The sequence below is a fragment of the Pelodiscus sinensis genome, chromosome 4 (genome assembly GCF_052426305.1).
Source record: "Pelodiscus sinensis isolate ZL-2025 chromosome 4, ASM5242630v1, whole genome shotgun sequence".
In the NCBI taxonomy this organism is placed as follows: Eukaryota; Metazoa; Chordata; order Testudines; family Trionychidae; genus Pelodiscus; species Pelodiscus sinensis.
In genome coordinates, this window is record NC_143055.1 from 20,465,413 (window position 1) to 20,493,278 (window position 27,866).

A 27,866-nucleotide genomic window follows, 5' to 3' on the forward strand; every position below is an offset into this window, starting at 1 on the left:
GAATGACTGATAGGATAAATTTTACTCATCTTCCTCCCTGGCACTGATCTACTGCTGGATTGGCAGGATCTCCATCTTTGTTTTTAGATTCTGTCTGTAAAAGTGGTGTCTTGTAAGAAAAAGTGGGTACCCTTTCCTGCTCTTGATGCTTGACCTTTGAAATGGAGCAAATGTGACTTCAAGAAAGGATTTCATGGGCTAACATCCTTGAAGACTATTTTCATCTTCATTGGGTCTGAAAGCGTTTGAGATAACTGCATGGCTTTAAAGCTAGAGCTGGGGGCCTGACTTTGATTAGGGATTTGTATTAGAAGCAGCACTTCACTCTCAGTTGGATGTGTTTGAGGTCTAAGATGTGAAATTTGGATCTGGACCCAAATATCCCCAAAGTATATTAGTTTCAAATACAATGGTTGACACATCTCTGTTTCAAAATAATGTAATTATCTCTTTTGTTGGTATTTGTAGCCTCTGTTTGCCAGAAGCAAGGAATGGGGGAACAAGGGATGGATCATTTGATGATGACCTGTTCTATTCATTCCCTCTGGAACACCTGACACTGGCCGCTGTCAGAAGACAGGATACTGGGCTAGATGGACCTTTGATCTGATCCAATACAGATGTTCTTATGTTCTTGATTAGTATGGAAACATTAAAAGATAGTTCCCTCGGGGAGTAGACAGGTTTAGAGTCATTTTAGACCAACGCTGATCACCCCTTTGAGTTTACAGTGTGAGAATTGTATTTAAACTAACCTCTGCAGGTTTCTGTTAAGCAAACTGATGAAGGAACAAGATGTCTGTTTTACTTCAATATATGTCAATTAAATGCTTAAATATTAAGCATATTTTGCTATTGAGATAGATGTTTGTGCATTTGTGCTGGGAGAGAATGAAATGTAAATAATAATATATACCGAGATTTGCATATATGAGACTGATCTATTATAAATATGGATATTAATGAGGGCATGCATTTGGTATACAAGAGCTATTGTACTGAATTTGTCTCACACTTGAAATATTTTCCTGAAAAATAGAACATTCTGATGTGGCTATCTATATGCTTTTGTGCAACAAGGTCAGATTTTAATGAATGTTTTATTTCCTACCTAATGGTATTACGCAAATAAACAAATATACATATTTTTGTACAGACATATAAGCTATTCCCCAATGATTGCTGCACGAGTGTCTTGAAATACATGTTGCTTATGCAGTCTATAATGCAATGGGAATGTTGATTCAGAGTCTTGATGTTATTTGTTACAATGAGGTACTGTATAGTATAAAATGCAGTCTATGGTTCCAGTAGCTAAACTGCAACTTTCCTGTTTTCTAATGTACAGACTATTCTGTTTGTATTCAAAGGTGAGATATAACACATTGAATTTTATTTCATGCCCTTTTTATTTATTTCTTCTATCTTAATTGAACAGCCTGAGATTTTATATTTTTGACACAGTTTTAGAAGTGACACTAATACTTGTAGATATTTTCAGGTAAAGCAGCTCAATTTTTTAAGGCTTAGCTATGCTGTGGTGGACCATAGTAGTGAGTGAGAGGGGTTTTTCTTAAATTATTTGAAGCGAAACCCCACAATGGAAGCTTTGTGCATTTCAGGAGGCATCATGTGTGATGGCATTGTCCAGCCTGCTGAGGCCTTAGACTGGCAAAGCATTAAACATGTGCTTGAATATAAGCATGCAAGCAATCCATTGATTTACCTAGTTTAAGTATCCTGATTTGTTTTTGATTTTTTTTGTATTGAAAGGCTTGTGTTATTTTCCTTCCCCTCTCCAACCTGTGTCCAATAAATAAAATCTGCCCTATGTGAAACCAGTGACAAATGTATTTTATCTAAGCTTTCCAACTGTGATTAAACTATCCATAAAGCAGACAATGATTCAGATCACATTCTTGTGCCACAGTTTATTTGCTTCATGGGTGAGTTTGCTTCATGTCCCCCCCCCCCCCCAAGCACTGCAACTGGTACTCCTTGGGGAACTTTGTGCCAAAAACCATTCTGTGCATGATGTTTTAATGTTATGCACTTGTTACTTGTCACAATAACACAGTGTATAATCATGAGAGTTTCAGTTATTCTGGTATTTCACAATACCTGTCCTCAAGTCTGTCTGCAACAGAGACACAACAAAAAAAGATTCAGAAAATGTTTTAGGACAAATAGATTTATTTCTAGGCACATTTATACTGAATTTTACATAATTCATTTTAACTACAACACAAACTTATTTCCTACACCCCTCAGAAGCAGTGAACAGGCTTGAGAGAGTCAGGGTATCTCATCCATAGGATGGCAGTCCCAGGGGTGGTGGCTGCACCGATCATCCTGCAGCTGGGATGGTCTCCCATATTGATATTAGCCCAGGGAATTATCTGGGGGGGCCTGGCGCAGGGGGCAGAGTTACTTTGCAAGTAGAATGTAGCCATGTGGGGCCAGGGTGCTCCACTTCCTGTTGCCAGGGTGCAGCAGAGCAACCCAGTTACGAGATAGGTGGGATAACAGAGCAGGGGGCTAGGTTGCTCCACTTGCTGCAGCTCTTGCCCCCTTAGTGCATGCAGGAGGTCAGACCCCTGCCCCATGTCAGGCCCCCCCGTAGTCCCCTGGACAGTATCTCTTGGGGGAAGGGGCGCAATGGGGACAGGAGAAGGTTGAGATGGGGTGGGGGCAGAGGGAACTGGCCTGATGGAGGAGCAGAGGGACTGGAAGGAGCCTGGGAGTGAATCGGTTTGTTTTTTGGAGGTGTAGGGACGGAGTTTTTTAGGGAGTTGGGTAGCCTCAATGCAGGTTGCGGCTAATCCTAGCCTTTCCCAATCAGTCAGGTACATCTACTGCTGCCCCCATGTGTCCCTTAGACCCGCCCCCCCAACCACTTCTCCCCCCCCCCCCGAATCCCTGTGTCCTTGCATCCCTATCCCCACACAGCCCCTACCCCAATGCAGTCACTGCAGCTCTTCCTCTCGGTCCTCATATCTAACTGCACTCACACGCAGCCACTGCATCCCATCCCTGTGTGGCCCTTTAAGTCCCCCCACACCATGTCCTGGCCTCACTTCCTATTCAGCCCCAGTCGGTCCTCTTCATTGGTGGTTCTGACCTGCAGTCTATACAACCTGCCCAACCCTGTCCAGACCCCTCCCGCCATCACCCGTGCCCCCTCGTCTGGCCCTATAGCCAGGATGTTGTGAGGAAACACACTTCTCTTCCCTATTGGCTGCTACAGTAAACAGGGTGTCCTTTTTGTGCGGCAACAGCAGCACCTGGTGGGCTAAAGGTGTAACTGCAGTGCTACTCCAGCAGAATGTATTTTCTGCAGCGAGGGGAAAAAAAAAAAATCACAAATTCTGACACATGCAGTGGCACAGAATCGCCCCAGAAGTAAAATGGTGACAGTCTGCATAATGAAAAATCAGACTACAGAAAAAAGATACTTTGTCACCAAGGACTTTTGGTCAAACAACCTTTTGCATATGAATGCTCCTTTCAGTTTCAGTCTAGTGATCTTCAGATGGCATTAGTTCATGGATTATCATAGAGATGGGCAATAATTTCTAATGCAGGGCTGCTCCAAGTTTTTGGCAAGTGGTCAAGGGCTGCATGTCTATGGAGGTTTGGGACAGAGTTGGGTGCAGAAGGGAGCTTGCTGAGCTCTCAGACCCAGCGCAAGCCAGAACTGATCCAGGCTGTGGGGAAGGGGAACTGTGTGTCATCTACAGCATTAACCGATAAGCTTTTGCTTAATCAACTACACTATTACATCCCTACTTTAGTGGGCACTAGATTAGACTATAATTTTAGATTATTCTATTAAATCTTTGCAGCATCATGCTTTAGTTCAACTGGTCTGGGAAATATATCTCCCCCCTCCTCCAAGTACAACCACCAGAGCTCATAAACAGTGTCTACTTTTTTTTGAATGATTATTTGAAAGACTTGATGTGATGCAGATGCAAAATTTAAAGAGTTAAATGATAAAAGATCTGCAAATTAAATGTATATTTATAACCGACTCATTTAATTTCACAATCAAGGGGTCACTTCAGTGACTAAACTATAAAAGGACTGATATCATATTCCTTGCAATCCTGTTGGAAGCTTACTATTTAATTTTTTGTTTCTCTGGGTATTCAGTAAGTCCCAGGAAAAGTGCTTTCTTGGGTGTTTTCTACAACATGGAAAATATGTTCAGAGTTCATTGTGTTGAAGACCTCTTGAGATTCTAGTGGCTAAGTCTTGTAGGTGCTTCTTCACCTAAAAAGGGCAAAAATATATTTACTAAGTGATCAGAAAATGTTTTTACATATTCACATTTTACCACTGGTGTGTATTGCACTTGATGGACCTGTGAAACGACTGAGAATTTTAAGGCTCAATTCCCAAAAAGCCAAACCTGTTACTTGATCATAGCAACTGAGAACTTTTTCAATATTCCAAATCAGGATTTCCTGAAGTGACAAGAAGGATGGTGTTGTGGTTAAGGCATTGTACTGGGACTCAGGCTTCCATGCCAAGCTCTCCTGGAGGCTTCTGTGTAAGCCTGGATAAACTTGCCCATTAAAATGGGGACAACACTTATTTCTTCCTTCCACCTTTCGCTTTGTCTATTCGCTTTGTTGTAAATTCTGCAAGACTGAGACAGTCCTTTAGTATGCTTGAACTGCGCCACGGCACCCCAATAACAAACAGGATCTGTTACAGGCTGTCCCTGCCCTACAGTGCCCCATTCTGGCCACGTGCCTATAAATGCTGCCTGCCTGGCTTTCCACCTCATGTCATCAATAAATCCACGAAGACTATATATGAAACTACAGTCATTCTGAGGAGTCTAGTTTATTAGTCAAAGACCCAATGAAAACACAAGCAAATACTGTCAGCTGGGAGACAGTCAGTCTTAGTTTATCGATTGCTGTCCAGCTGCAGCAGGGTTTGCTTGGCTTGCATCCCTAGCTTGGAGTCATGTCTATTACCATTAGCTGGGAAGAATCCTTCCCTGGAGCCAGGGGCCTGTAAAGATCTGTCAACTGCAGCTCCTCTTGGGCAGTGTGTGGTTCTTGACAGGCCGGATGGGTTTCCTGACAGAGTTTGAGTGTTTCCTGTTTTAGGAACACACCTTCCAGGTCTCTCCTGCAAGCTCCTCTCCCCAGGAGCTTCCAGTCTCTGGGAACCACTCCAGTTGAGCCCTGTCATCAGGCTTATTAGCTGCCAACCAGCCACCATGAGATTTAATTATTTCTACCTGGGCCTGATTTGGCTCATTCTTCTTTATTAGTGCTTGTTACAAGTAGGCTAGTCCCTGACCCTCCTGAAAGAGCCAGCTTCTGTGACAGGGCCCCACATCACTATTGTAATACAAATGAAGACTAACAACAAATAAGTCAATAGCCTGGATAACACACAGGAAGATCCAAATTACCTCTAAAGCAGAGAGTTAAACCTTCCATGGGGGTACTTCGCAACATGTAGTATTTATACAGACCTTATAGCCCAGTTCTTTCGTCTTTTCTTCTAGCATGACATATTTCTCTTTGTTTCTGCTCAGATGTTCTTTATCTCCTGTCCCCTCCACATGCTTCAGTTTCTGATGGGAAAGCTCTAACTGTTTCTGGTAATGATGATGTTTTTCAATTTTCGCTTCAAAATGTTTCAGCTCCTCCTACAAAACAAGGAATACACATTTCAGGGCTAAATGCAGTCTTCTTTTCAAGAATCAATCACTCTCACTCACTTAAAGCCCTTCCCGCTCTCTGCTTCTTAAGAACTTTGGGTAACGGATCTTCACAACCATCCAGATATTCAGTTTTGGAGGAAAACATCTATTGCACAAGTTTCAAAGAGGCCATTAATGTCTGAAAGCCACAAGGACATTGTAGTGACAAATGCCATAGAAAGTAAGTTTATACATTGCATTTTTTGCAACACAATACAGAGCTCACTTTTCAATATCAGACCCTTAATGCTCAGAATTAGCTCTTTTCTAATTGGCCCAGTCATCCCCTGATTGGTTTATTTTTACCATAAGCTGTGACGTACCTGGAATAGATCCAAGTGACAACCTCTTCAACTAATGCTGAAAGGGGCTAGATTGACATCAGTGACATCTAGGGCTGCCAACTCTCCAGGACTGCCCTGGAGTCTCGAGGAATTAAAAATTATTATGTGATGAAACCTCCAGGAATACATCCAACCAAAAAGTAGATCTCCTGTATACTGTGGCAGAGGCAGCAAAAATGCAAGCTTCCCTAGACACCCAGGTAGGCTCTTGTTGGACCTCACTGTTCAAGAGTAACTTTAGTCTCCATAAGCGGCGAGGAGTTCTGTGGCACCTTACAGACTAACTGAAGTGTAGGAGCATAAGCTTTCGTGGGCAAAGACCCACTTCGTCAGATGCATGCCACAGGACTCCTCGCCGCTTTTGCAGATTCAGACTAACATGGCTACCCCTCTGATACTTTAGTCTCCATGTAGTTCTGGGGCCTGCCCACATTGCAGGGGCTACCAACAATACCAAATGTTGTGCCAATTATGATGATGGTTCTCTTTGCAATGTAACTCTTGTGCATGAAGAACCAGACTGAAAACTACCACACTTATTTCCCGCAGACCATGTATGGAATGTCTACACTTGAGCTGAGAGTGAGTCTCTCAGCGTGACTGGACAAATAAGTGCTAACAATAACTATGGATGTTGCAGCACCAGCAGAAGCCTATGCTAGCCATTCAAGTGGGGACCCACCTTACCCCCAAGTGTGGATGGCAAGCCCAACTCTTGGCTGCTACTGGAACATGCACACTGCTATTTTTAGCAAGTCTGTCTACCCAGGCTGCGAGGCTCGCTTCCAGCGGTGCTGTAGACATACCCTTAAACAATGTCTGCCGCTAGTTTGACTCAGATCTAGCTTGGCAGAGTTTTCACTTTGACCTGGTGGGAAAAAACAACAAAACAAACTTCCCACTCTAATGGGTCTGCTCCAGTTTCAGAAGCAGAGGTCTCACTGCAGAAGGAAATGATTATCCTGCTATATGGCATTCTAGTCTGTTTTACACACTGCACGTTACACTAAGATAGCACTGGGTTTTCCTGCAGCTGATTAGCTGTTCAAACTATAGGGAAGGGTGCAGCATTGGCACATCATCCAAATAAAATAAAGTGTCATACGGTTCACCTGATACATCAGCAAAAGTAACTGACTTTCGCCTGAGCGGTTGAATTGATTAAACATGATTAAAAGGAATTTCAGCCAATGTGTACCTTTAAATCTTCTTCCCACATTATAAGTCAGCAGAGCACCCTGTGACCTTTACCATCCTCCTGCCACGATCCCCTAGCGTGGGCTATGCAGGTGACAACACCTCTCAGCTGGTGCATGGCATTTCCCTACAGAAAGATTTCTGCCTAAACGTTCAGTCTGTGTCATATTCTTACTTTAGATTGGGGATGGGGAACCTAAGTTCCGGGGGCCAGATGCAGCCCCTGGCTTGCCAAGATCTGGTCCCTAAGGTTTGGGGTTCCCCCTCAGCATTGGGGAGCCCACACTGGCATTCCGGCCTCCCTGCCATCCTCCTGCAGAGCTGGAGCACACAAAATCTACTAGCCTGGGCCTCTCTACGCTCTAGTGTGAATGTGGGGAGAGTCTGTCTCCTTCTCAGTCAGGGGTCACGTCAGTGAGGGCTTGTTTTAGGGTTTTTTTGATTCTCACTTGTGTGTGGCTCCCGACTTATTTTTTTTGTGTGGGTCAGTAGCCCCCGGCCCAAAAAAGGTTCCCCATCCCTGCTTTAGATCCTATTGTTGAGAAGAAAGGGGATTCATCCTTATGCTAGGGGTAGATGCCACTGGGCTCATTCACCTTTCTCTCACTGCTGTATCCTTGATCCAAAGCTCATGGAGGTCAACGTAACAAACATATTTAATTGAGTATGGAAATCAGGCTCCAAGTCTCAGAAGGAAGAATGATCTTGGAGCTGGACTGTGACGCTGTAGATCTGGGTTCAATTACTGGCTCTTCCAGATTTTGCACATAACCATAGGCAGGTAATTTGATCTCTGTGCCTCACTTACTCATCTGGAAAGTGGGCAGAGCCATGACAGGAGAGTTATAATGGGAATCCCATAAATACAGATAGAAATTCACAAGTGGACACCGCTTTCCCAGCCACGAATGCAAGAGATTGTTGTCCCCCTGGTAGTTGGGGAAACAGGACAGCCAGGCATGGGATAAACTAAATTGAGATTTTTTAAATGTCATTAAAAAAAAGCCAGAGAGTGCAAGCACAAGCACCACAGTAATTGATTTAGCAAAAGGCATTTATACTAAACAGAATCATGGTGCATTTCTGGGTTAGCTGTGCACTGATCCTTCCTGGGAAATGATCCACGAGCAGCCCTCCTCCAGGGGCAAAACAACAACTTGGTGGGGAACTTAGCTAGCTGATATTTCTTAGTTTTAGTTTCTATCAGCATTCATTACAACAGAGGAATAGAAGAGGACGATGGAAAGGTGGCCTGTTTGCACAAAGTAACCAACAGTTCATAGAATCCTAGGGTTGGAAGAGATGTCAGGAGGTCATTGAGTCCAACTCCCTGCCCAAAGCAGGACCTACCCCAAGTAAATCATCCCAGCCAGGGCTTTGTCAAGCCAGGACTTAAAAACCTCTAAGGATAGATATTCCACCACCTCCCTAGGTAACCCATTCCAGTGCTTCACCACCGTCCTAGTGAAATAGTTTTTCCTAATATCCAACCTAGACCTCCCCCACTGTAACTTGAGACCATTGTTCCTTGTTCTGTCATAATTGAGATCAGCCTCTCTCCATCCTCATTGGAACCCCTCCCCCCCTTCATGTAGCTGAATACTGCTATCAAATCCCCCCCCCCACATCTCTTCTGTAGACTGTAGTTATATCATAGGACTGGAAGGGACCTCAAGAGGTCATCGAGTCCAGCCCCCCACCCTCAAGGCAGGACCAAGCTCTGTCTACACCATCCCTGACAGATGTCTATCTAACCTGTTCTTAAATATCTCCAGAGAGGGAGATTCCACCACCTCCCTTGGCAATTTATTCCAATATTTGACCACCCTGACAGTTAGGAATTTTTTCCTAATGTCCAATCTAAACCTCCCTTGCTTCACTTTAAGCCCATTACTCCTTGTCCTGTCCTCAGAAACCAAGAGGAACAAATTTTCTCCTTCCTCCTTGGGACACCCTTTTAGATATTTGAAAACCGCTATCATGTCCCCCCTTAATCTTCTTTTTTCCAAACTAAACAAGCCCAGTTCATGAAGCCTGGCTTCATAGGTCGTGTTTTCTAGACCTTTAATCATTCTTGTTGCTCTTCTCTGTACCCTTTCCAATTTCTCCACATCTTTCTTGAAATGTGGCGCCCAGAACTGGACACAGTACTCCAGCTGAGGGCTAACTAGTGCAGAGTAGAGCAGCAGAATGACTTCATGAGTTTTGCTTACAACACACCTGTTGATACAACCTAGAATCATATTTGCTTTTTTTGCAGCAGCATCACACTGTTGACTCATATTCAACTTGTGGCCCACTATGACCCCTAGATCCCTTTCCGCCATGCTCCTTCCTAGACAGTCGCTTCCCATCTTGTATGTATGGAACTGATTGTTCCTTCCTAAGTGGAGCACTTTGCATTTCTCTTTATTAAACTTCATCCTGTTTACCTCTGACCATTTCTCTAACTTGCTAAGGTCATTTTGAATTATGTCCCTATCCTCCAAAGAAGTTGCAACCCCACCCAGTTTGGTATCCTCTGCAAACTTAATAAGCGTACTCTCTATCCCAATATCTACATCATTGATGAAGATATTGAACAGTACAGGTCCCAAAACAGACTCAGACTCCACTTGTTATCCCTTTCCAGCAGGATTTAGCACCGTTAACAACAACTCTCTGACTACGGTTATCCAGCCAATTATGCACCCACCTTATCGTGGCCCTATCTAAGTTAGATTTGCCTAGTTTATCAATAAGAATATCATGCGAGACCGTATCAAATGCCTTACTAAAGTCTAGGTATATGACATCCACCGCTTCTCCCTTATCCACAAGGCTCGTTATCCTATCAAAGAAAGCTATCCGATTAGTTTGGCATGACTTGTTCTTCACAAACCCATGCTGGCTATTCCCTATCACTTTATTACCTTCCAAGTGTTTGCATATGATTTCCTTAATTACCTGCTCCATTATCTTCCCTGAGACAGACGTTAAACTGACCGGTCTGTAGTTTCCTGTGTTGTTCTTATTCCCCTTTTTATAGATGGGCACAATATTTGCCCTTTTCCAGTCTTCTGGAATCTCCCGTCTTCCATGATTTTTCAAATATCATAGCTAAAGGCTCAGATACCTCCTCTATCAGCTCCTTGAGTATCCTGGGATGCATTTCATCAGGACCTGGTGACTTGCTGACATCTAACTTTCCTAAGTGATTTTTAACTTGTTCTTTGTGTATCCTATCTTCTAAACTTACCCTCTCTCTGCTTGTATTCACTACGTTATGCACACCTCCAGTTAAGCACACATGTAATTTTACTCAGCTATAATTCCACTACACACCATGGAATACTCACATCAGTAAAAAGTTACACATGTTTAGATGTAGGGATGTAACAGTGTAGTCAATTAACCAATAAGTAAAAACTTATAGGTTAATGCTATAGACTACGTGCGTTCCCTCTGCCACACTGCCAGTAAATTTTTTAGTAGGCTGGGCAGCAGCCTGGCTTAGTCCTGGCTCATGCCGGGTCTGGGACTTAACTCTGCTGCAGTTCTGCATTTGAAATATATTAGGAGCCAGGTGGGAAGGCAGCCTGACTCAGTTCCAGCTCATGCCGGGTCCAGGAGCGCAGCATGCGCCCCCTGGATATGTGTTGCTGCCATTATTCCCTGCTGCCTCTGTATCCAAGGCAGCAGCATGGGATGACAAGCAGCTGGTCTGCGAGGGGACCTGGTTTTAAACTGGCTTCCCTCATGGACCACATCCCATCTGGCACCCCACGCTGCTGCCTCGGTTACAGAGGCAGCAGCACGGAGTGGCAGGGGACTCTTCAGGAGTGAGGCTGGAGTGCACTGGCTGCTGGCCCTGCCTCTGGGGACTATAGAATAGTCGAGTAACCGATAAGAATTCATGAGGCTGACTGACTATTCAATTAGCCAATATTTAACATCCCTATTTTGCTGTTTGCAAACTGGGTCCCAATTTTGTCTCGAGTGAAGAACGACAGAAGGGGGAGAAGGGTGCATCATTATACCCTGAATATAGCGTACACAGTGTTTCTTAATGTTGAAGAGAAAACCCTTATCTAAATTCTATCTTACCCGAAATGATTCAAGTTCCTTCTCAGTAAAGTTGGCTGATTTGGCCATGTCCCATAAATCAATCACTCTGGGTTCTTCAAACTCTAAATCAATACACACACAATTATTTTAAGTTGTTCATTTTTGAGATCACATTGACAAGACTAATTAACACCACCCCTCCATGGCTCTACATGAGAAATGTGCACCCAATGGCACTGCATTACTGAGTCCAAATCCTAACATTTTCATTAGATGTTTAGCATAGTGGATATGAGACCTTTAAAAAAAAAAAAATCCTCCCCCCTCACCCCCCACACACACACTCCCAAAGGGGGCCACACCTTGAGTAAGGTCTCTGTTACCCTCTGCCTTTATGGTAAAAAAATAAAATCCCAGCTGGTTTCTGTTGCATGGGCTTAGAAGACAGGAGTTTAGCCCTCCACAGGGATCCAGAGATGGGGATGGTGTGGAGTTTACCTACATCTTGTGGCAGTCTCTCAGAAAATTCTTGTGGAACTCTTGCTGGTAAGTTTAGTGCTGACAGGATCAGCATTAACATACTGGATATTTCCTCTGATTATAAGATTTACATTTTGTATTGTAAGAATGCCTAATGGGGCCAGAGTCGGTGCTCCCAATATCAAAGAAACTTCCTTTCTTCAAGGGGAAGTTCCTGGGACAGCTGCCACCGGGGCAGCTCTAGCAGCATAATATTCACAGGAACCATGCTGCAGAAAGGCTATGAGTAGCTAGTAAGGAACGACTACCCACAGAGTCTCTGCAGAGTTGGCTCTGTGCCTCCCCGGATCTCAGCCTATCAGAGCTAAACCTTCTGATCATTTTCAGGGACAATGACATGTCCCATTTCCCCATTCCACCAAAAGCCACAAGTATAGGAAGCATCATGAGAATCTATTTCCTGTCCTATAGGAGTGGCCTCTGTAGGCGACACACAGGGCACTTGTTCCCTAAAAATCAGTAAATAAACAGAGTAGGCCCTTTAAATGGCTCAAGTCTGTTAGTCAGTACTTTGTACAAGGCTCATTTGGATTAAATGGGTTATTTGCCTACTGACTTCTCATAAAACAGATTATAAATGAATGTGAAACAGGGTGAATCATACCGCTGGCTGTGTCGTATCCCTGGTGGCTGATTTTACGCAAGCGATCAAATCCCTGATTGATGCTTCGCATTTTGTCTTTCAGTTCTGTGTGTTTGCCATACAAGATTTCCTCTTTGAGCCCGTTCTCCTCATGGGGGTTGATCAGATTTTTATGGATTTCTGTTATGAAAAAAAAAAAATTCATAAGAGGCCATATCCCAAAAGGACAGAAATATTTGAAAGTCCCAGCAAGTTGGATGGGAGCAGTCGATGCTCAGTTCTTATCAGCACTTGATCCCTTTGTAAATTATCACTAACAATGCACTTTAATAGCACTGATTTTTAAGAGTGTTTACTTTTCAATGTGTGCACACTTTGGACAGAAGAGATGTAAAAATATTCTATCTAGAAAACATCAATTAGGTCAGCAATTTCAACAAGATCCAGAATTATATTACCCCATTTCCTGAAATCCCTTCAGCAGTGCCACAGCATTACTCCAGGGAACAGGAACAAGGGCAGAACGGTCCTGTGCCCTTGCTAAAAAGGACCTCCGCAATGGCCCAGAGGGGCTGTTAGCAGCCAGTCCTAAGTTAGAGCAACCTCAGGTGATGTCCTATCCTGTGCCAAGCAGCAGACTGACCTCTAGTAGTCTTAGCTGCCCGTAACACACAAGTGGCATAAAACTACCTTAGCTCCCATCAATTTGGGCCCTGCTCCCAGGTAAGGTCTGTGCAATCTGACTCCTCATTGCTCTAGTCTTAACTCCAACCTTCCCCCTCAGATAGAAGCCCAAGGGTCTGATTTCCCCCCTCCCTCCCTGCTTACTAGGTGCCTCTAAGGAACTATATTCCATTAAATCAGGGCCCAAATGCTAGAACAGGGACTAGGTACTGGCTGATATTTTCCTGAAAGCCATGAGTTTATTTTGCTCTGTGGACAATCTCCTTGCTCACTGAAACACAAGCAGGCATTATAAAAGACAAGACCAGTAATTGTTCCATTAGTTATATAGATTCTTGGCAGAGGACACAGATTTGTGCCTTGTAAGTATCTGTAAATGGCAGCATACGCAAAGTAATGCTAATGTAAACCTAAGAATCCATCTTTAAGATTTTAAAGATGCTTTAAAAACAACTTAGTAATTGGCAGAGAGAGGGCTGCACTGCTCTGGGAACATCAGACAAATATCCAGACACCTTCTGTTCTGCTCACAGTCTCTAGCAGGATATTATATTCATGAATCTTTTCTTTGTGATGCTTAAATTCCCGCCACAGCTTATCCAGCTCCTGATCAGAAAACTTCCCAGAAGTCTTGGCCTGAAAGAAATATGAATGGAAAACATAATCCCAGATATACATATAAAATGAGGGAGTCTGAATTAGCTTTTAATCACTAAAGAAAGGGATCTTGGGGTCACTGTGTATAGTTCTCTGAAAATATCCCCTCAATCTTTAGTGGCAGTGAAAAAAGCAAGCTCATGAAGAAAGGGACATATAAGATGACAGAGAATATCTTATTTTCTCTTTCTATATATATTTTAGAGTTTGTGCATCTGTCTGAGTCTGTTTGTTCAAGAAATCCTCAAACTGGAAGAGTTAGCACCACCAAATGTGGTATTCAGCTTCCTCTTATCCTATCTTAAAGCAAGGTCAGGGTTGGGTTGTGCCAGGACAATGGTATGTGCCTGGAATTGGATTGTTTTCCATAAAACAGAAAGGGAGGGACTGATAGGAGGGTCGGTTATACTGCAGAGTGACCACTTGGGGGGGGGGGGGCCGCACCAGGAAGAGAGTGGCCAGCTAGGACCAGGGCTTTTCATGTCGCTAGCCACCAGCCCAGGTGGGTGACTCCCCTGTCCAAACCCCTCCCACTCAGTGCCAGATGGGGGTGGAGGGCCACCAGCCAGCACCCCTGCCAACCAGCAACCCCTCCAGAACTGTACTTCCAGGGACCCTACAGTCCCACTCCCCCCAAGGAACACTGCTGGTGGGGCCCCCCTGGTTCCCCATCTCTGGGGCTGGCCAAGGCAGCTCCAGTCCCACCACCCCTGCCCTGAGCCCTCCCTATACCTCCCTCTCACCCCCTGCCCTGGCTCTTGAACCTCTACCCTCTCATGGAGGATAGGTCCATCAATGGCTATTAGCCAGAATGGGCAGACATGGTATCCCTAGCTTCAGGGGGTAGCCAAGTTAGTTTGTACAGGATAAACTTAAAAAAACCAGACTAATTGTTGTTTAAGAGTTTGTGTATCCCTATCTTTACCAGAAGTTAGGAATGAGTGACAGGGATCACTTGATGATTATCTATTCTGTTCATTCCTTCTGTGGAACCTGGCATAGGCCACTGCTGGAAGACAAGATACTGGGCTAGATGGACCTTTAGTCTGACCCAGTACGGCCATTCTTATGAATGAGACAGACAGAAGCTATAATCCTTTTTCATTTCCAAGGGCAAGTGATGCTTCACTGTGCTGGTATTAAGGCAGAACTTACACATGGAATGTAATCCTGGTCTCCATGCATTCTATGGGAGCTTTACCATTATCTTCAATGGGACCAGAATCTTACCTACCAAATATCCAGAGACATAATGAAAATTATTATTTTTATTATTGTGGAGCCTAATCCCTGTCACACATGTTCTTTAGGAAGCTATCAGTTATTGATGTTGGAGACATGAACTGCATGCTTGAATATATAGGGTTTTTCTTACCCTAGGAATTGAGATGGATACATAAGGAGAACCTTTATTCAAAGAGCTCTCATTCTGTTGGCAAGTAAATACCATATTGTGTGTCGTGCCCCTACTCTGCTCCAAGCTGTTTCTGATTGTACTAGCTATTTGCAATGAGAGATGAACTCAATGTGCTTCCCAGGTAGAGGGATGGATTTAGCTCTGTTTTTTCTTCCCACAGGTTAAAAGTGAAATATTTTGATATTTGTAGAGTCAGCAGCTCAAATTTTGTTGGGGAATACTCCCAAGTGATCTCTTTGTTCTGCCATTTCTCAAAGAACACTGGTAGGTTGAATTTGATTTTATTTAAAAAAAACACAAACACAAACTTCCTTTTCCTTATACTACCTTAGAATGATAAAGTGAAGAATTCTAAAAATGGTTCTTTTTACTAATTATTTCCTTTTCGCAGGTTCTGCCAGTCTGATGCTCCAGTCTAGGCAGTTGTAACTCTTGTTTTCAGACACGAACACAAATTCTGGAAGGTTTCACTTACAAACACTACAAGGCGGGGTTTTAAGTTTAACTTGTTCTAAAAATAATTCTATGAAATATTTCTAAATTTAGTTTAGCCATTTAAAGAAAACAAAAGCCAAGATACAAAACTGTATCCCTTAATGTTTATACAGAGTGAAATCCTTCTCCCTGTAAAGTCATCAGCAAAAAACTCTCATTGGCCTAACTGTGATCAAGATTTCACCTATATATTTTTATAAACACTAATTTTTTCACTGTAAACAGTGGTTATATGTTTACATATCGGGGGCAGGTGGGAGCCAGTGCTCAGGGAGACCTGGCTTTTAATACGGCTCCCCGCAAGCACTGGCTCCTGCCTGCGCCCCCTTCCTTCCCTCCCCCCACGATGCCTCTGATAGAGGCAGAAGTGCGGGGAGGGAGGTGAAGGGAGAGCCAATTCTGTGGGAGACAGAATGTGCAGGGAGCCAGCTTGAAAGTTGGCTTTCTGCATGTACTGGCACCCACTTGCCCTCACACGTTGCTACCTCTCTACCAGCAATATGGGGCAGCTCCTCCTGAGCACTAGCTCGTGCCTGCCTGCCCGCTCACACTGTTGCCACTGTGGGAGACAGTGGAGGGTGGGGGGCAAGATGGCTCCATGGGAGCCAACATGTATGGAGACACAGCTTACAAGTTAGCTCTCCACGTATACTAGCTCCCGCCTCTCCCCCCACATTCTGCTGCCTCTGTGGCAGCAAGGGGTATGTGTGCACATGTAACCATTAGGATTAACTGATGAGGCCAGGCTTATCGGTTAATCGTGAAAACAGGTGCACACTAACATCCCTAATACATATAGTGGCTGGAACAGCTCTAACGGACCAGATCCCCTGAGAAAAGACGTGCCCTTCACACCCAGTGTTTCTGGTAGAAGAGGTCATAGTACCTGGCCCAGCGTTTGGAAACAGAGTTCTAAAGATTCTCAGTCCAAGTAAGGGCTTTCTAGAAAAGTTAAGCAACAAACCTTGCTCCATAATTTCTCCAGTCTTGGATCATCTAGCACATCACTTTCTGTGCCATCTTTGATGTAATTAGTATCTGCTAGCTGGGAATCTTTCTTTCCATTCATTCCGTATTTAGTCATGATTACTGTAAGTGAAAAACAAGAAACTTTTTAGAACCATTAGAAGATGGTTCCTCCTTTAAAAAATAAAACAAAACAAAGCACCTTTCCTGAGAGTCTGTGGAATCCATGCCCACCCATGCGCTGTCTTCCGCTAGTGGTAGTAGGGTCACATAGAGAGGTTGATGAGCCAGCTACAGCTTCGGCTAACTTTTCACTCAGGTAGCAGTGGCTCATGGTTTGGCCCTCTTGCTGATGATCTTCTCAAGAGTAGGCCTGCCTACAGAGGAAGGAGGGGGCAAAGAAGGAATTCCCAGGGCCTGGGAATTTGAAAGGGCCTGGGGCTCCCACCTACTGCTGCTGAGGCAGCAGCGTCAGCTGGAGATCCAGGCCCCTTAAATGCTACTGGAGCAACACACAACTGGGCAGCACTAACTGTTGGCTGGGGAGGGGAGGATGCGCAGCGGGCTCCAGATGATGCTGAGGGCTGACTGCCCCCAGTCCTGCTCCATCTGCCCGAAGCCTTGCACCTTCTGGGAGCGCAGAGCAACTCCGCCCCACCCCTACACACCTAGCAAAGAAACCTGACAAGGCTGTCAGCCCTCTGCCCAAGAGCATGGCATTACATCTCTGCCCTCTCCTTAAGACACACATCTACCATGAGGGCCATCAACCCTATCCCCTTCCTGAAGAAAGGAAACAAAAACAAAATACCATACAGACCAGATCAAACACTAAGCATGGTTCAAACAGCTCCACTTTCTTTCATCTTTTATTTTCTAATGAGTTTACACATTTTAAAACAAACAAACAAACAAACCAGCACCAAGATGCAGCGATTGTCCTCTGAACGGTCTACAAAATACCAATCCCATTTTGTCCATACAAATGTCAGTTTCACACAGTGCTTTAAAGTTGCAAAGTCACTTTTATTCAGCACAAACTGAAATGGGATACAGAAATTTACTCCCCAGCGTGCCCCAGTTATAAAGGAAAAAAAGAAGATATAGCATGGATAAGTAGTCTGCCACAGACCTCCCATAGCGAACATTAGAACAGGAAATAACTACTAACCATATCGTAACTGGTGGCAAGTACTGACGTTAATAGCAATAGTAAGATATTAATATTTTTCCTTCATTGTAAATGAATGTATATATGTATGTTCAGTTTGCAACTGATGACCAACTATAAACCATAGGATTTCAAGACAGCTAAGAGAAACTTAACGTTCTTATAAACATCCTGTTCAATGTCATTCTTTGCTGATCAATTTGTCAGGCATTTGCAATGGCATCAAAATGGTGACAAAGGGACACCACCGAGGCTTTCCGATTTCTAAATTTAAAGTTTGTTCAGATGACTACAGGGAACACTCCATCACTATGAAGAGCTCATTCCAACTATTCTTAAGTGACAGCTATTGTGCATCCAGAAAAAATAGCTAAAATAGTTTATTTGACCTCAAACCACTCTGACTATAAAGTTTTAGATTACTGTTAAAAAAATAGCCTTGTGAAATGGAGGCTGATTTAGGGGCAGGATATGACATGTGAATAATACTGATGCTAGCAGCATTATGCCACCCACAAAGGCCCTGAAAGAGTCATCCAATATTTCTCAATGCTCAACACACTGTTAAATGGGATTAACTATGGCACAGTTCCCCTTTTGCAAAATAGGGACAGAGTCTGACTTTGTACAACAAGTCAGTTGTAAGGTCAGGCCTCCCAACCCTGGTCCTGTGTCTTTAAACCTTCACATGAGCAAACTGTGCTCCTCCACAAATTCAAACTAAAATTTTCCAAGTCACCACTACAAACTTCTTAAGGGAATGGGCACAGAGCAGCACGCTCTCCAGTACAGCCTGAGGGATAGCAGTTTGAGGAGGAAGAGTTTAGTAACAGAACTGAGAAATAGAAGACTTTGGGTCTAATTAATGAGCCACAACTGACTCTCCAAGTAACCTCGAAAGAGTCACAGTGCTGTATTTTCAGATACTAGCTTGAATTTTTGCAGGTGCCAAAATTGAGATGAAGATTTTATACAGAATATTATAGCTATATAGGTCAATTTCAGAAGTCAAGAGAGCTTTTATTTTTGAAAAAGTATTTAAAAAAATAATAAAAAAAAAAAACCACCCAAACAGGATGAAGTTTAATAAAGACAAATGTAAAGTGCTCCACTTAGGAAGGAACAATCAGCTTCACACATACAGAATGGGAAGCGACTGTCTAGGAAGGAGTACGGCAGAAAGGCATCTAGGGGTTATAGTGGACCACAAGCTGAATATGAGTCAGCAGTTTGATGCTGTTACCAAAAAAAAAAAAAGCCCCCTCCCCTGCACACACAATGATTCTAGGATGCATTAACGGGTGTGTCATGAGCAAGACATGAGACGTCATTCTTCTGTTCTATTCTGCGCTGGTTAGGCCTCAGTTGGAGTATTGTGTCCAGTTCTAGACACCTCATTTCAAGAAAGATGTGGAGAAATTGGAGAGGGTCCAAAGAAGAGCAACAAGAATGATTAAAGGTCTAGAGAACATGACCTATGAAGGAAGGCTGAAAGAATTGGATTTGTTTAGTTTAGAAAAAAAGAGAAGACTGAGGGGGGACTTGATAGCTGTTTTTAGGTATCTAAAAGGGTATCATAAGGAGGAGGGAGAAAACTTGTTCATCTTGGCCTCTGAGGATAGAACAAGAAGCAATGGGCTTAAACTGCAGCAAGGGAGGTTTAGGTTGGGCATTAGGAAAAAGTTCCTAACTGCCAGGGTAGTTAAACACTGGAATAAATTGCCCAGGGAGGTTGTAGAATCTCCATCTCTGGAGATATTTAGAGTATGTTAGATAAATGTCTATCAGGGATGGTCCTGCCATGGGGGCAGGGGACTGGACTCGATCTCTCGAGGTCCCTTCCAGTCCTAGTATTCTATGAAAGAAAATCATTAACAGAATAAAAAGCAAGTTGTCAATGAAATTAAAATGCTGTTTTATTTTGTTCTGTGCTTTTTCTGAGGCTAGGAATCTCATCCCACTGTAGAAACTGTGCCCAATTCTGGCTTCAATATGACATTCGTGTGCTTACTGCCTCCTGACAAAAATAAATGCAGGCATCTGACTTTAGGTAACTGAGTGATAATTCTGGCACAAGATAGTTAAGACCAAAGCAGATTGTGAAGAGCTTCAAAAAGATCTCACCAAACTAAGTGATTGGGCAACAAAATGGCAAATTACATTTAATGTCGATAGATGTAAAGTAATGCACATTGGAAAAAAATAATCCCAACTATACATTCAATATGATGGGGACTAATTTAGCTACAACTACGAGAGAGAAAGAGATCTTGGAGTCATTGTGGATAGTTCTCTGAAAATATCCACTCAGTGTGAAGCAGCAGTCAAAAAAGCAAACAGAATGTTAGGAATCATTTAAAAAGGGATAGAGAATAAGAGAGACTATCTTATTGCCTCTATATAAAACCCTGGTATGCCCATATTTTGAATAACACATATAGATGTTGTCACCTCGTCTCAAAAAAGATATATTGGCATTGAAAAAGGTTCAGAAAAGGGCTTTAAAAAAAACCGATTAGGGGTTTGGAACGGGTCCCATATGAAGAAAGCTGAAGAGTCCAAGTCTTTTTAATCTTAGAAAAGAGGAGACTAAGGGAGGATATGATAGAGAACCACAACTGGTGTGGAAAAAAAAAATGAATAAGGAAAAGTTATTTACTTGTTCCCATAATATAAGAATTAGGGGTCACCAAGTGAAAATAGGCAGCAGGTTTAAAACAAACAAAAGGAAGTTTTTCTTCACGTAGTAAACAGTCAACCTGTGGAACTCTTTGGCAGAGGATGTTGTGAAGACTAGGTGTTTAACAGGGTTCAAAAAAAGAGCTAAATAAATTCATGGAGGTTAGGGTCCATCAACAGCTATTAGCCAGGATGGGTAGGAATAGTGTCCCTAAACCTCTAAAATCTGTCTGGAAATGGATGACAGGAGAGAGATCACTTGAGGATTACCTGGTGTGTTCACTCCTTCTGGGGCATCTGGTATCGGCCACTGTCGGCAGACAAGATACTGGGATACAGGGGTCTTTGGTGTGACCCAGTATGGCTGTTCTTGTTATGTTCTTATCTTCAACCAAGTTATTTCTTACCATTTAAATTGCGTCTAAGTTTGGCTTCTTTTTCTCCATCTTCATCTAGCCCTTCAGCCTTCAGCTTTTTCCAGCTCAGCTCATCCTTTTCTTGTATTTTGAGGTCACTATGTAGCTCTGCCAGTTTTACAGCCGATAGATGAAGCTAATAAGAACCGAGAAACACTTTGTGGTCAGTTGCCTTGTAATCACATGCACACGTACATACAGCTGCAAAGTTACCACTGAAGCTTGACTGGCATAGAAGACAATATTTGATATTCCACTGAAATGGGACAGTGTTGGTCACAGCACAGGGAACAATGTGCTAGACACTGTACAAATAAACTCCTTCTTTATGCAGATATTCATGCTCCCATAACATCTAGATGCCTAAACTACCTTTGTTCCTCAGAGCCCCAACCGTTTCTCTAACAGCAGCATTGGCCATGTGTGCTGGTATTAATAAATGTGAATGAGAAATTAACTCTTTTCAGCTTTGGTTGGCGAGAGAAGAAAAGCAGGTGGAGAGGTGAACTTCAAGAGGACATCACAAGATTTAAAGAAATCTTTATCGGTTACTAATGCTGCAGATTATTAAAATAAAACATTTGATAAATCTAATCACATTTATTGTTCCCTCCCTCCATCCCCATTTCTTCATTATGGACAATTAGTCTATTTCACTTTCTGGTTCTAATGCACTAAGATTTCTACAGTGACTGAGTGCAAAATACTCCAGGGAAATATTTCTGACCCAACAAAATATGGTTAATATTCAACATAACTATGAGCAGCTATGGAAGTGTTCTTAATAGAACAGACAGAGTTTTAAATCAGTTGGTCTCGAAAATTCATGTCCAAGAATTTTAAAAGAGCTGCATGAGAAGTTGGATGGACCATTCATGTTGATTTTCGTTAGACTTGGCACACCAGGGAAGTTCCAGAAGATGGGAAGAAAGCTAACATTGTGCCAATTTTTAAAAGAATAAGCAGAATGACCCAAGTAGTTACAGGCTTGTCAGCCCAACATCAATCTTGAGCAAATTCTACAGTCTGTGTTGTACAGGAAGTCAGAATACAGGAAGTCAGAATAGAGGATCACAAAGATCCCTTCTGGCCTTGGAATCTGTAAAAGCATGCGACAGAATTTTTATTTTTTCATGTTTGTTTGGTAAGGCTTCTAGAGGATTTATCGACTTGAAAATGTTGTATACCTTTAACAAAAACAAACCCACAACCAGAGCCAGGAACAGGAATAATTTACTGATGTGCATTGTGGCTGAACATGCATGGCTGTGATAGAAGCCATAGCTCCTGAAATTCCTGATTTCTGTGGCTTTAAATTGGAGCAATCAAACAATGAATTAACATTGATTTTTGCAGCTTGGGAGTAGGAGGTGAATGGTGTGTTAGAAGGGGATCTGGAAGACAAAGGGGAAGTGAGGTCAGAAAAAAATCCAACACTTCAGCAGCCTGGCTTTAGCAAGGTCCCATTTGAGTTTTTTGCATCTTGTTATCTCTACTATCCCAGCACCCCTTCTTTTGGAAAGTTTAGATCCACTTCAGAGCTTGGAATCTTGGACCTATTGACCATATCTAGTGAAAATTATTTGCCAGCATAAAAGCTATATTCAATGATAACAAATGAAACGGATATACAGAATCTACATTCAGAAACCAGTTAGTTTCTCACTGTCTGTGGAACAATTTTAAAAACATTAAGATATCAGCGTGCTTTAGAAATATTCTCTGACTTCTCATTTATGAAATGAAAAAACTACACACAGAAACTCCTTTGGAGTAAACAGGTTACCTCAGGTTACTTCAAAAAAAGCAGCTCAAACCACTTAGAAGTGCTCTGAATTGTCTATGTTAATATGTCACTAAGTTAGCCTTCAGCACAGCAAAACACATTTTTCAATTTAAGCATGGGTTGCCCTTTTGAATTCAATAGCACAGAAGGCAACTGGACTGTTAACTTGTTTAAATATGCAAGTGCATTGTGAATCAGATCCTTAGTTTACTCTAAAATCTAGAGCAATTAGAAAAAATAGTTATGCATTAAGGTGACCCTGCAAGATATTGAGCTCTCTGACCCTGATTTCAAACCCAGAGTTGAGAACATGAGTCATCCTCTTGACTTTTAGGTCACTTCAGTGGGACTATTCACTGGCTTACATTCAGCAGAGATCTTAACCATGTACTAGCCTGTCCATGTTCAGCACAGAATGTAAACCCATGCAGTCAATGAGATTTTAGCACATGCCTTTTTTTTTTTTTTTTTTTTTTTTTAAAGAGGGAGGCATATCAGAGCCTAGGTACTTTGTGGTTTGGGGGCATGCTGTGAACCCTAACAGGTCAGTCATGACTTCAGTCTCATACAATTTTATAGAAGTTGTGGAGAAACCTGTGTAAGAGTAAAGTGGGTACTGACTCCCCTACACTCTACTATTCTGCAAATATTTAACCTTACACTGGTATTGGCTTACTTTTTCTTTCATGCAGAATATACACAGGAATATGCTAGAAATAATTCACAGAGCAAACTGATCCCTCTCTCAAGGATTTTCAAAACTGTTGTATTAAACCTTTAAACATACAACTTTTCATTAGGTACATGTTTCTAGTTAATAAAAGATGAACTGCATTGTTCACAGTCAGATGCCTAATTTATCATATACTGCCACTACATATGGCATATGCTTGATAAACATGCGATAATAAACCTTAAGCTTAAAGAAAGGGTAAAATGGAGTTTTCAAATGAAGACATTTCACAGAAATCTGATCTTATTTCAAACACTGATTTTTTCCTGCATGCATTTTTACGGACTTCCTTATGAAGGTGTATTTTTTAAATGGAAACTTTATATATAATATTTAAGTCTTTTTTCCTGCAAAACAAAGAAACATACATGGTTGTGGTGTCCATTTTCCCATCTTTTGTATTGGTGCTGAGTAGCTTTTGATCATCATCTCAGTCCCAACAATGTTGAGTATTCTGTTTTTGAAATGTTTCCATTTCCAAAATAGAAATCCAATTTAGAACATATTTCCAATGGGAAATTCAGAAAAGAACAGCTGGAAAATTACAAAATGTAAAAGGGTAAAGACTTTCAAATTTGCCAACATTTGCAGAACTCTCTTGCCTGGCCCCTTTTTGGATTACAGAATTGGATGCAGTACAAGAATCTATTAAATGCTGGATATTGAAAGAGAACAGATGAAACTAGTACTCAAAGCACTGCTTCTATTCGAAGTTAATCTCACACAGTCCCAAGAATGATAATCACCAAAAAACATTGGGGGGGGGGGGGGGGGAGGTGTACATGAGGAACCTTAAGGACTGTCACACACTAGCAAATGGTACAAAGAGTTGACTGTAGGTAGCAATGAAAACTGATCAAAAGAGGTTTATAATTAAGCCATTAAGTGCCCAATTATTTGCTCCTTGCCTAATGTTTAATATTGTTAATTGCCAACATTGGAAACTACCACCAGAGGATCTGTGAAACATTACAATATCCTATCAAAAATTGCTAGGCTCAGTTGTAATCATTACCCACAAGGCAGAAAGAGACAAGTGGTTCTGATTAAAGACTGGAACGGTCCTGCACCTCAATGGACTTCACAACACAGTATCATGCTAGACTTTGGAACCCATCGTTTCTTAGGCTTTAAAGCTCACAATGGTACTGTAAAATGACAGATATTAGAAGTATTTGTGCTGCAACAATGAAAGAATAAAGGGTTATTTAAGAATTAAAGGATTCATCCCATGCTCACTACAGTCAACTTTATAGGGTATAGAATCAGGCAATGAATAAATGGAACCCTTGCTTTGCTCTGATAAGAATTACAGGTCAAGTAATTCACAGGTCAAGTGAATGTATCAATTCTAGGGACAACTGGGGTTAGCTTATGAACAGAGAGAGACACCAACCTTATTTCTGGGAAACAGGGAAGGCACTCTAATTTATTGTTTCTGGATTACCACTGAATAATGCAATGGAGTTACAACACATAGCTGTATTTTGCAATACGGAATTGCAACACCCACCCCAATGCAAAACCACAGAGATCTTTATTTTCACCTTCTTCTAATAAATGGCTAGAAAGGCCAGGGTCCCTAAAGCTCATAATATAGAGCTCAGTCTTGGAAAAAGGCTCATACAGACCTTTAACAGGAAATCCAGCAGTGAAGATGGTTTGGGATTTCATTACCATATTAAAAATGTTAGTGCAGATTTGCTGAAAGGATCACCTAGGATTGCCAAAAAAGTGTGTGGGGGGGGGGGGGGAGGGCAGAGGAGAAGAGGAGAGGAATGTAAATGGAGATTTTTGATTAATTTGGACCCAAAAGTGAAATTCAGTAGTAAGAACCCCTGCTTATCAAAGCCAGCTCAGTATATTTTGGCCAAGTCTACACTGCCACTTTACTGCACTGCAACTTTCTGGCTCGGGTGTGAAAAAACACCTCCTCACACCAAGCACAGCACTGCAAGCACCAGGTGACAGCAGTGGTTTTACAGCTACCAGAACGGTTAGCAACTCCCCTCATGAAGGTGGTTTACCCATAGTGCTGGAAGAGCTCTTTTTCAGTGTTGCTGCCATGGCCACAATGCCATGTTAAAGAGCTATACTGGCAGCACTTTACACTTTTAAGTGTAGACAAAGCCTCAGCTTAAAGTATTGTCTCTCTTCAGAGGATACCATGGGGCTCTCCCATGTATTATAACTCAGTAATTTGCCTCAACTCACATTTGTTAATACCACAATACAATATCTGTATAAAAAAGTGTTACTGAGTTGTTCAAATCAGAAATACACAACACATGCCTGTTTCGCAAAACTGATTTTAAGTGACAATCCCAGTGTGGTCGCAAATGCTTTCACACCTACATTCTGGTATTATGTTTTCCCCACCTGTTGGTTTCTCTGTTATGGCACACTCCTTTCCCCTCCCCCTGCACAGACAGGTGAGGAGAGAGAGATTTAAGACATTCATTCTTGCTTTGTGTGCAGAATTGTGGAGGTGAGGAGAACACTGGAGTTAAGGGGAGAGCTGCAGACTCCTGTGGGTATGAGAAGAGGGCAAAGTATCTGAACTCTCTGCCCAAATGCACAAGGAGACCCATAGCCTAGGTACATACTGAGGGCACAACACTGGAATTTAGAGTCAGTGTCTACGTGTTTATTGAAACATGGATGTTACAGCAGTAGCTTAGGAGATCTGAGTTCAAGTCTCTGCTCCTCAAGAGACTGTCCCTGTGATCTTGGACAACTTACGTAGCCGCCGCCTCCATGCTCAAATCAGTAAAACTCATGGGCTATGTCTAGACTGGAAAGTTTTTCCGGAAAATCAGCCGCTTTTCCAGAAAAACTTGCCAGCTGTCTGCGCTGGCTGCTTGAATTTCCGGAAAAGCACTGACGATCTCATGTAAGATTGTCAGTGTTTTTGCAGAAATACTATGCTGCTCCCATTCGGGCAAAAGTCCTTTTGCGCAAAAGGGCCAGTGTAGACAGCTGAGATTTGTTTTCCGCAAAAAAGACCCGATTGCCATTTTTGCAATCGGGGCTTTTTTGCAGAAAAGCGTGTCTAGATTGGCCATGGACACTTTTCCGCAAAAAGTGCTTTTGCGGAAAAGCATCCTGCCAATCTAGACGCGCTTTTCCGAAAATGCTTTTAACGAAAAACTTTTCCATTAAAAGCATTTTCGGAAAATCATGCCAGTGTAGACGTAGCCATGGATCATAGCACTTTGACAGAAATGTTAAACCGTGTTCGGTGCCCAGATACGAGCATGCAGGGGGGCGATAGAAGTACCTAAGATGGAGGTGAGCTAATGTCTCATCACAATTTAGAGTCAGCATAAGGTGCGGGTTGCCCCACATTTCAGCATTACCCAAAGAAAGACTCAGAGGCAGTTGTACAACTTCATACCACCATCAAATATACGGGGAGGGAGAGCGCCATGCCTCACAATTAAGCTTTTTTCCTGCAGTTGGGCCAATGCTTTGAAAACCAGGTGCCTAAAGGCAGGCCCCACGATCCTTACGGAGGCATCTGGAGAGGCCGACTGGCTGAAGTTACTGCCGCACCCCGCACCCGGCGCGGGGAGCTGCAGGCGATCAGCCCTCTGAAGATCGGGGCACATTTGTTCAGCTTCCCAAAGTCGTATTCGGGGGGCAGCTTCAGGCAGGGAGGCTTGAAAACGCTCCCAGCGCAGGCATGGTGACCCAGCCCCAGGGGGATGCGGCTTCAAGGAAGCGAATTAGCTACTCACCCGCTGCGCCTTCTCCCAGATCTGGTTCAGCTTCACCACCCTGAATGCCACGGCCTCCGGGCGCTTGGGGCCGCCGCCTGCAGCTGCCTCATTCGCCTCCCTGGAGTACTTACTCCCCTGGCCCCAGACCACCAGCAGCAGAGAGAAGCTCAGAGCCAGCAGCTCCCAAACGGCGGACATCGCCCAGCCCGTCCGTGCTGCTGCTGCTGCTGCTGCTGCTGCAGAGTCGCCCCAACAAGCGGCCGGACCGAAGAGGAGACCCACAACCCCGGCAATGCACTGTTCCTCCCTGCTCTAGTTGTACCGTGGAGACACAGGAGAGCTTTACAAAGCCGCACTACAAGACCCAGGGTGCATTGCACACGGGGCGGGCCAAGGGCCTGATTGGGAGGCTCTGAAGGTCCCAATTCAACAACCAGCGTCGGTGTGAGTGAGCCCGCGGGGCGGCTTTCTGCAGGCCCCATGCAATGGTGTTTGCTAGTTCGGCGGCAGGCCGCAGCTTTGGCATCGAACACATAGGCTAGAAATGGTTTTTTGTTTTTCGCTTTGGAGCAGAGTTTCTAGGGGGAGCCCAAAGCAGGCTGCTGCGGGCCTGCTGCAAGCAGCTCTTACGGTATCTATGTAATCTGCTTGCGTGTGGTTTATAACGAAAAAGCATCTTATACCCTGGCCATGGCTTT

General features: G+C 43.1%; 2 protein-coding genes across 5 annotated transcripts in view; one reads left to right on the forward strand and one right to left on the reverse strand.

Moving 5' to 3' along the window:
• The window catches only part of DOK7 (docking protein 7), a 253,658-nt gene that overhangs the window by 105,909 nt on the left and 119,883 nt on the right, over positions 1-27,866 (forward strand). For 3 of the 4 annotated variants that reach the window (XM_075930820.2, XM_075930821.2, XM_075930818.2), the window contains one exon: positions 469-2,856. The exons of the other annotated variant lie outside the window; for it this stretch is intronic. The gene's annotated coding sequence lies outside the window, so the exon portion shown is untranslated. Of the gene's footprint in view, positions 1-468; positions 2,857-27,866 lie in introns of those variants that run through there. 4 annotated transcript variants of the gene reach the window in all.
• LRPAP1 (LDL receptor related protein associated protein 1) lies at positions 2,176-27,527 on the reverse strand. Its single transcript, XM_006128250.4, has 8 exons — positions 27,187-27,527; positions 20,919-21,063; positions 16,660-16,784; positions 13,642-13,762; positions 12,464-12,622; positions 11,359-11,441; positions 5,501-5,677; positions 2,176-4,275 (listed from the first exon to the last, which is right to left on the reverse strand). Exons 1-8 carry the CDS (start codon positions 27,364-27,366, stop codon positions 4,210-4,212), a joined length of 1,056 nt encoding a protein of 351 aa, XP_006128312.1. The 5' UTR covers positions 27,367-27,527; the 3' UTR covers positions 2,176-4,209.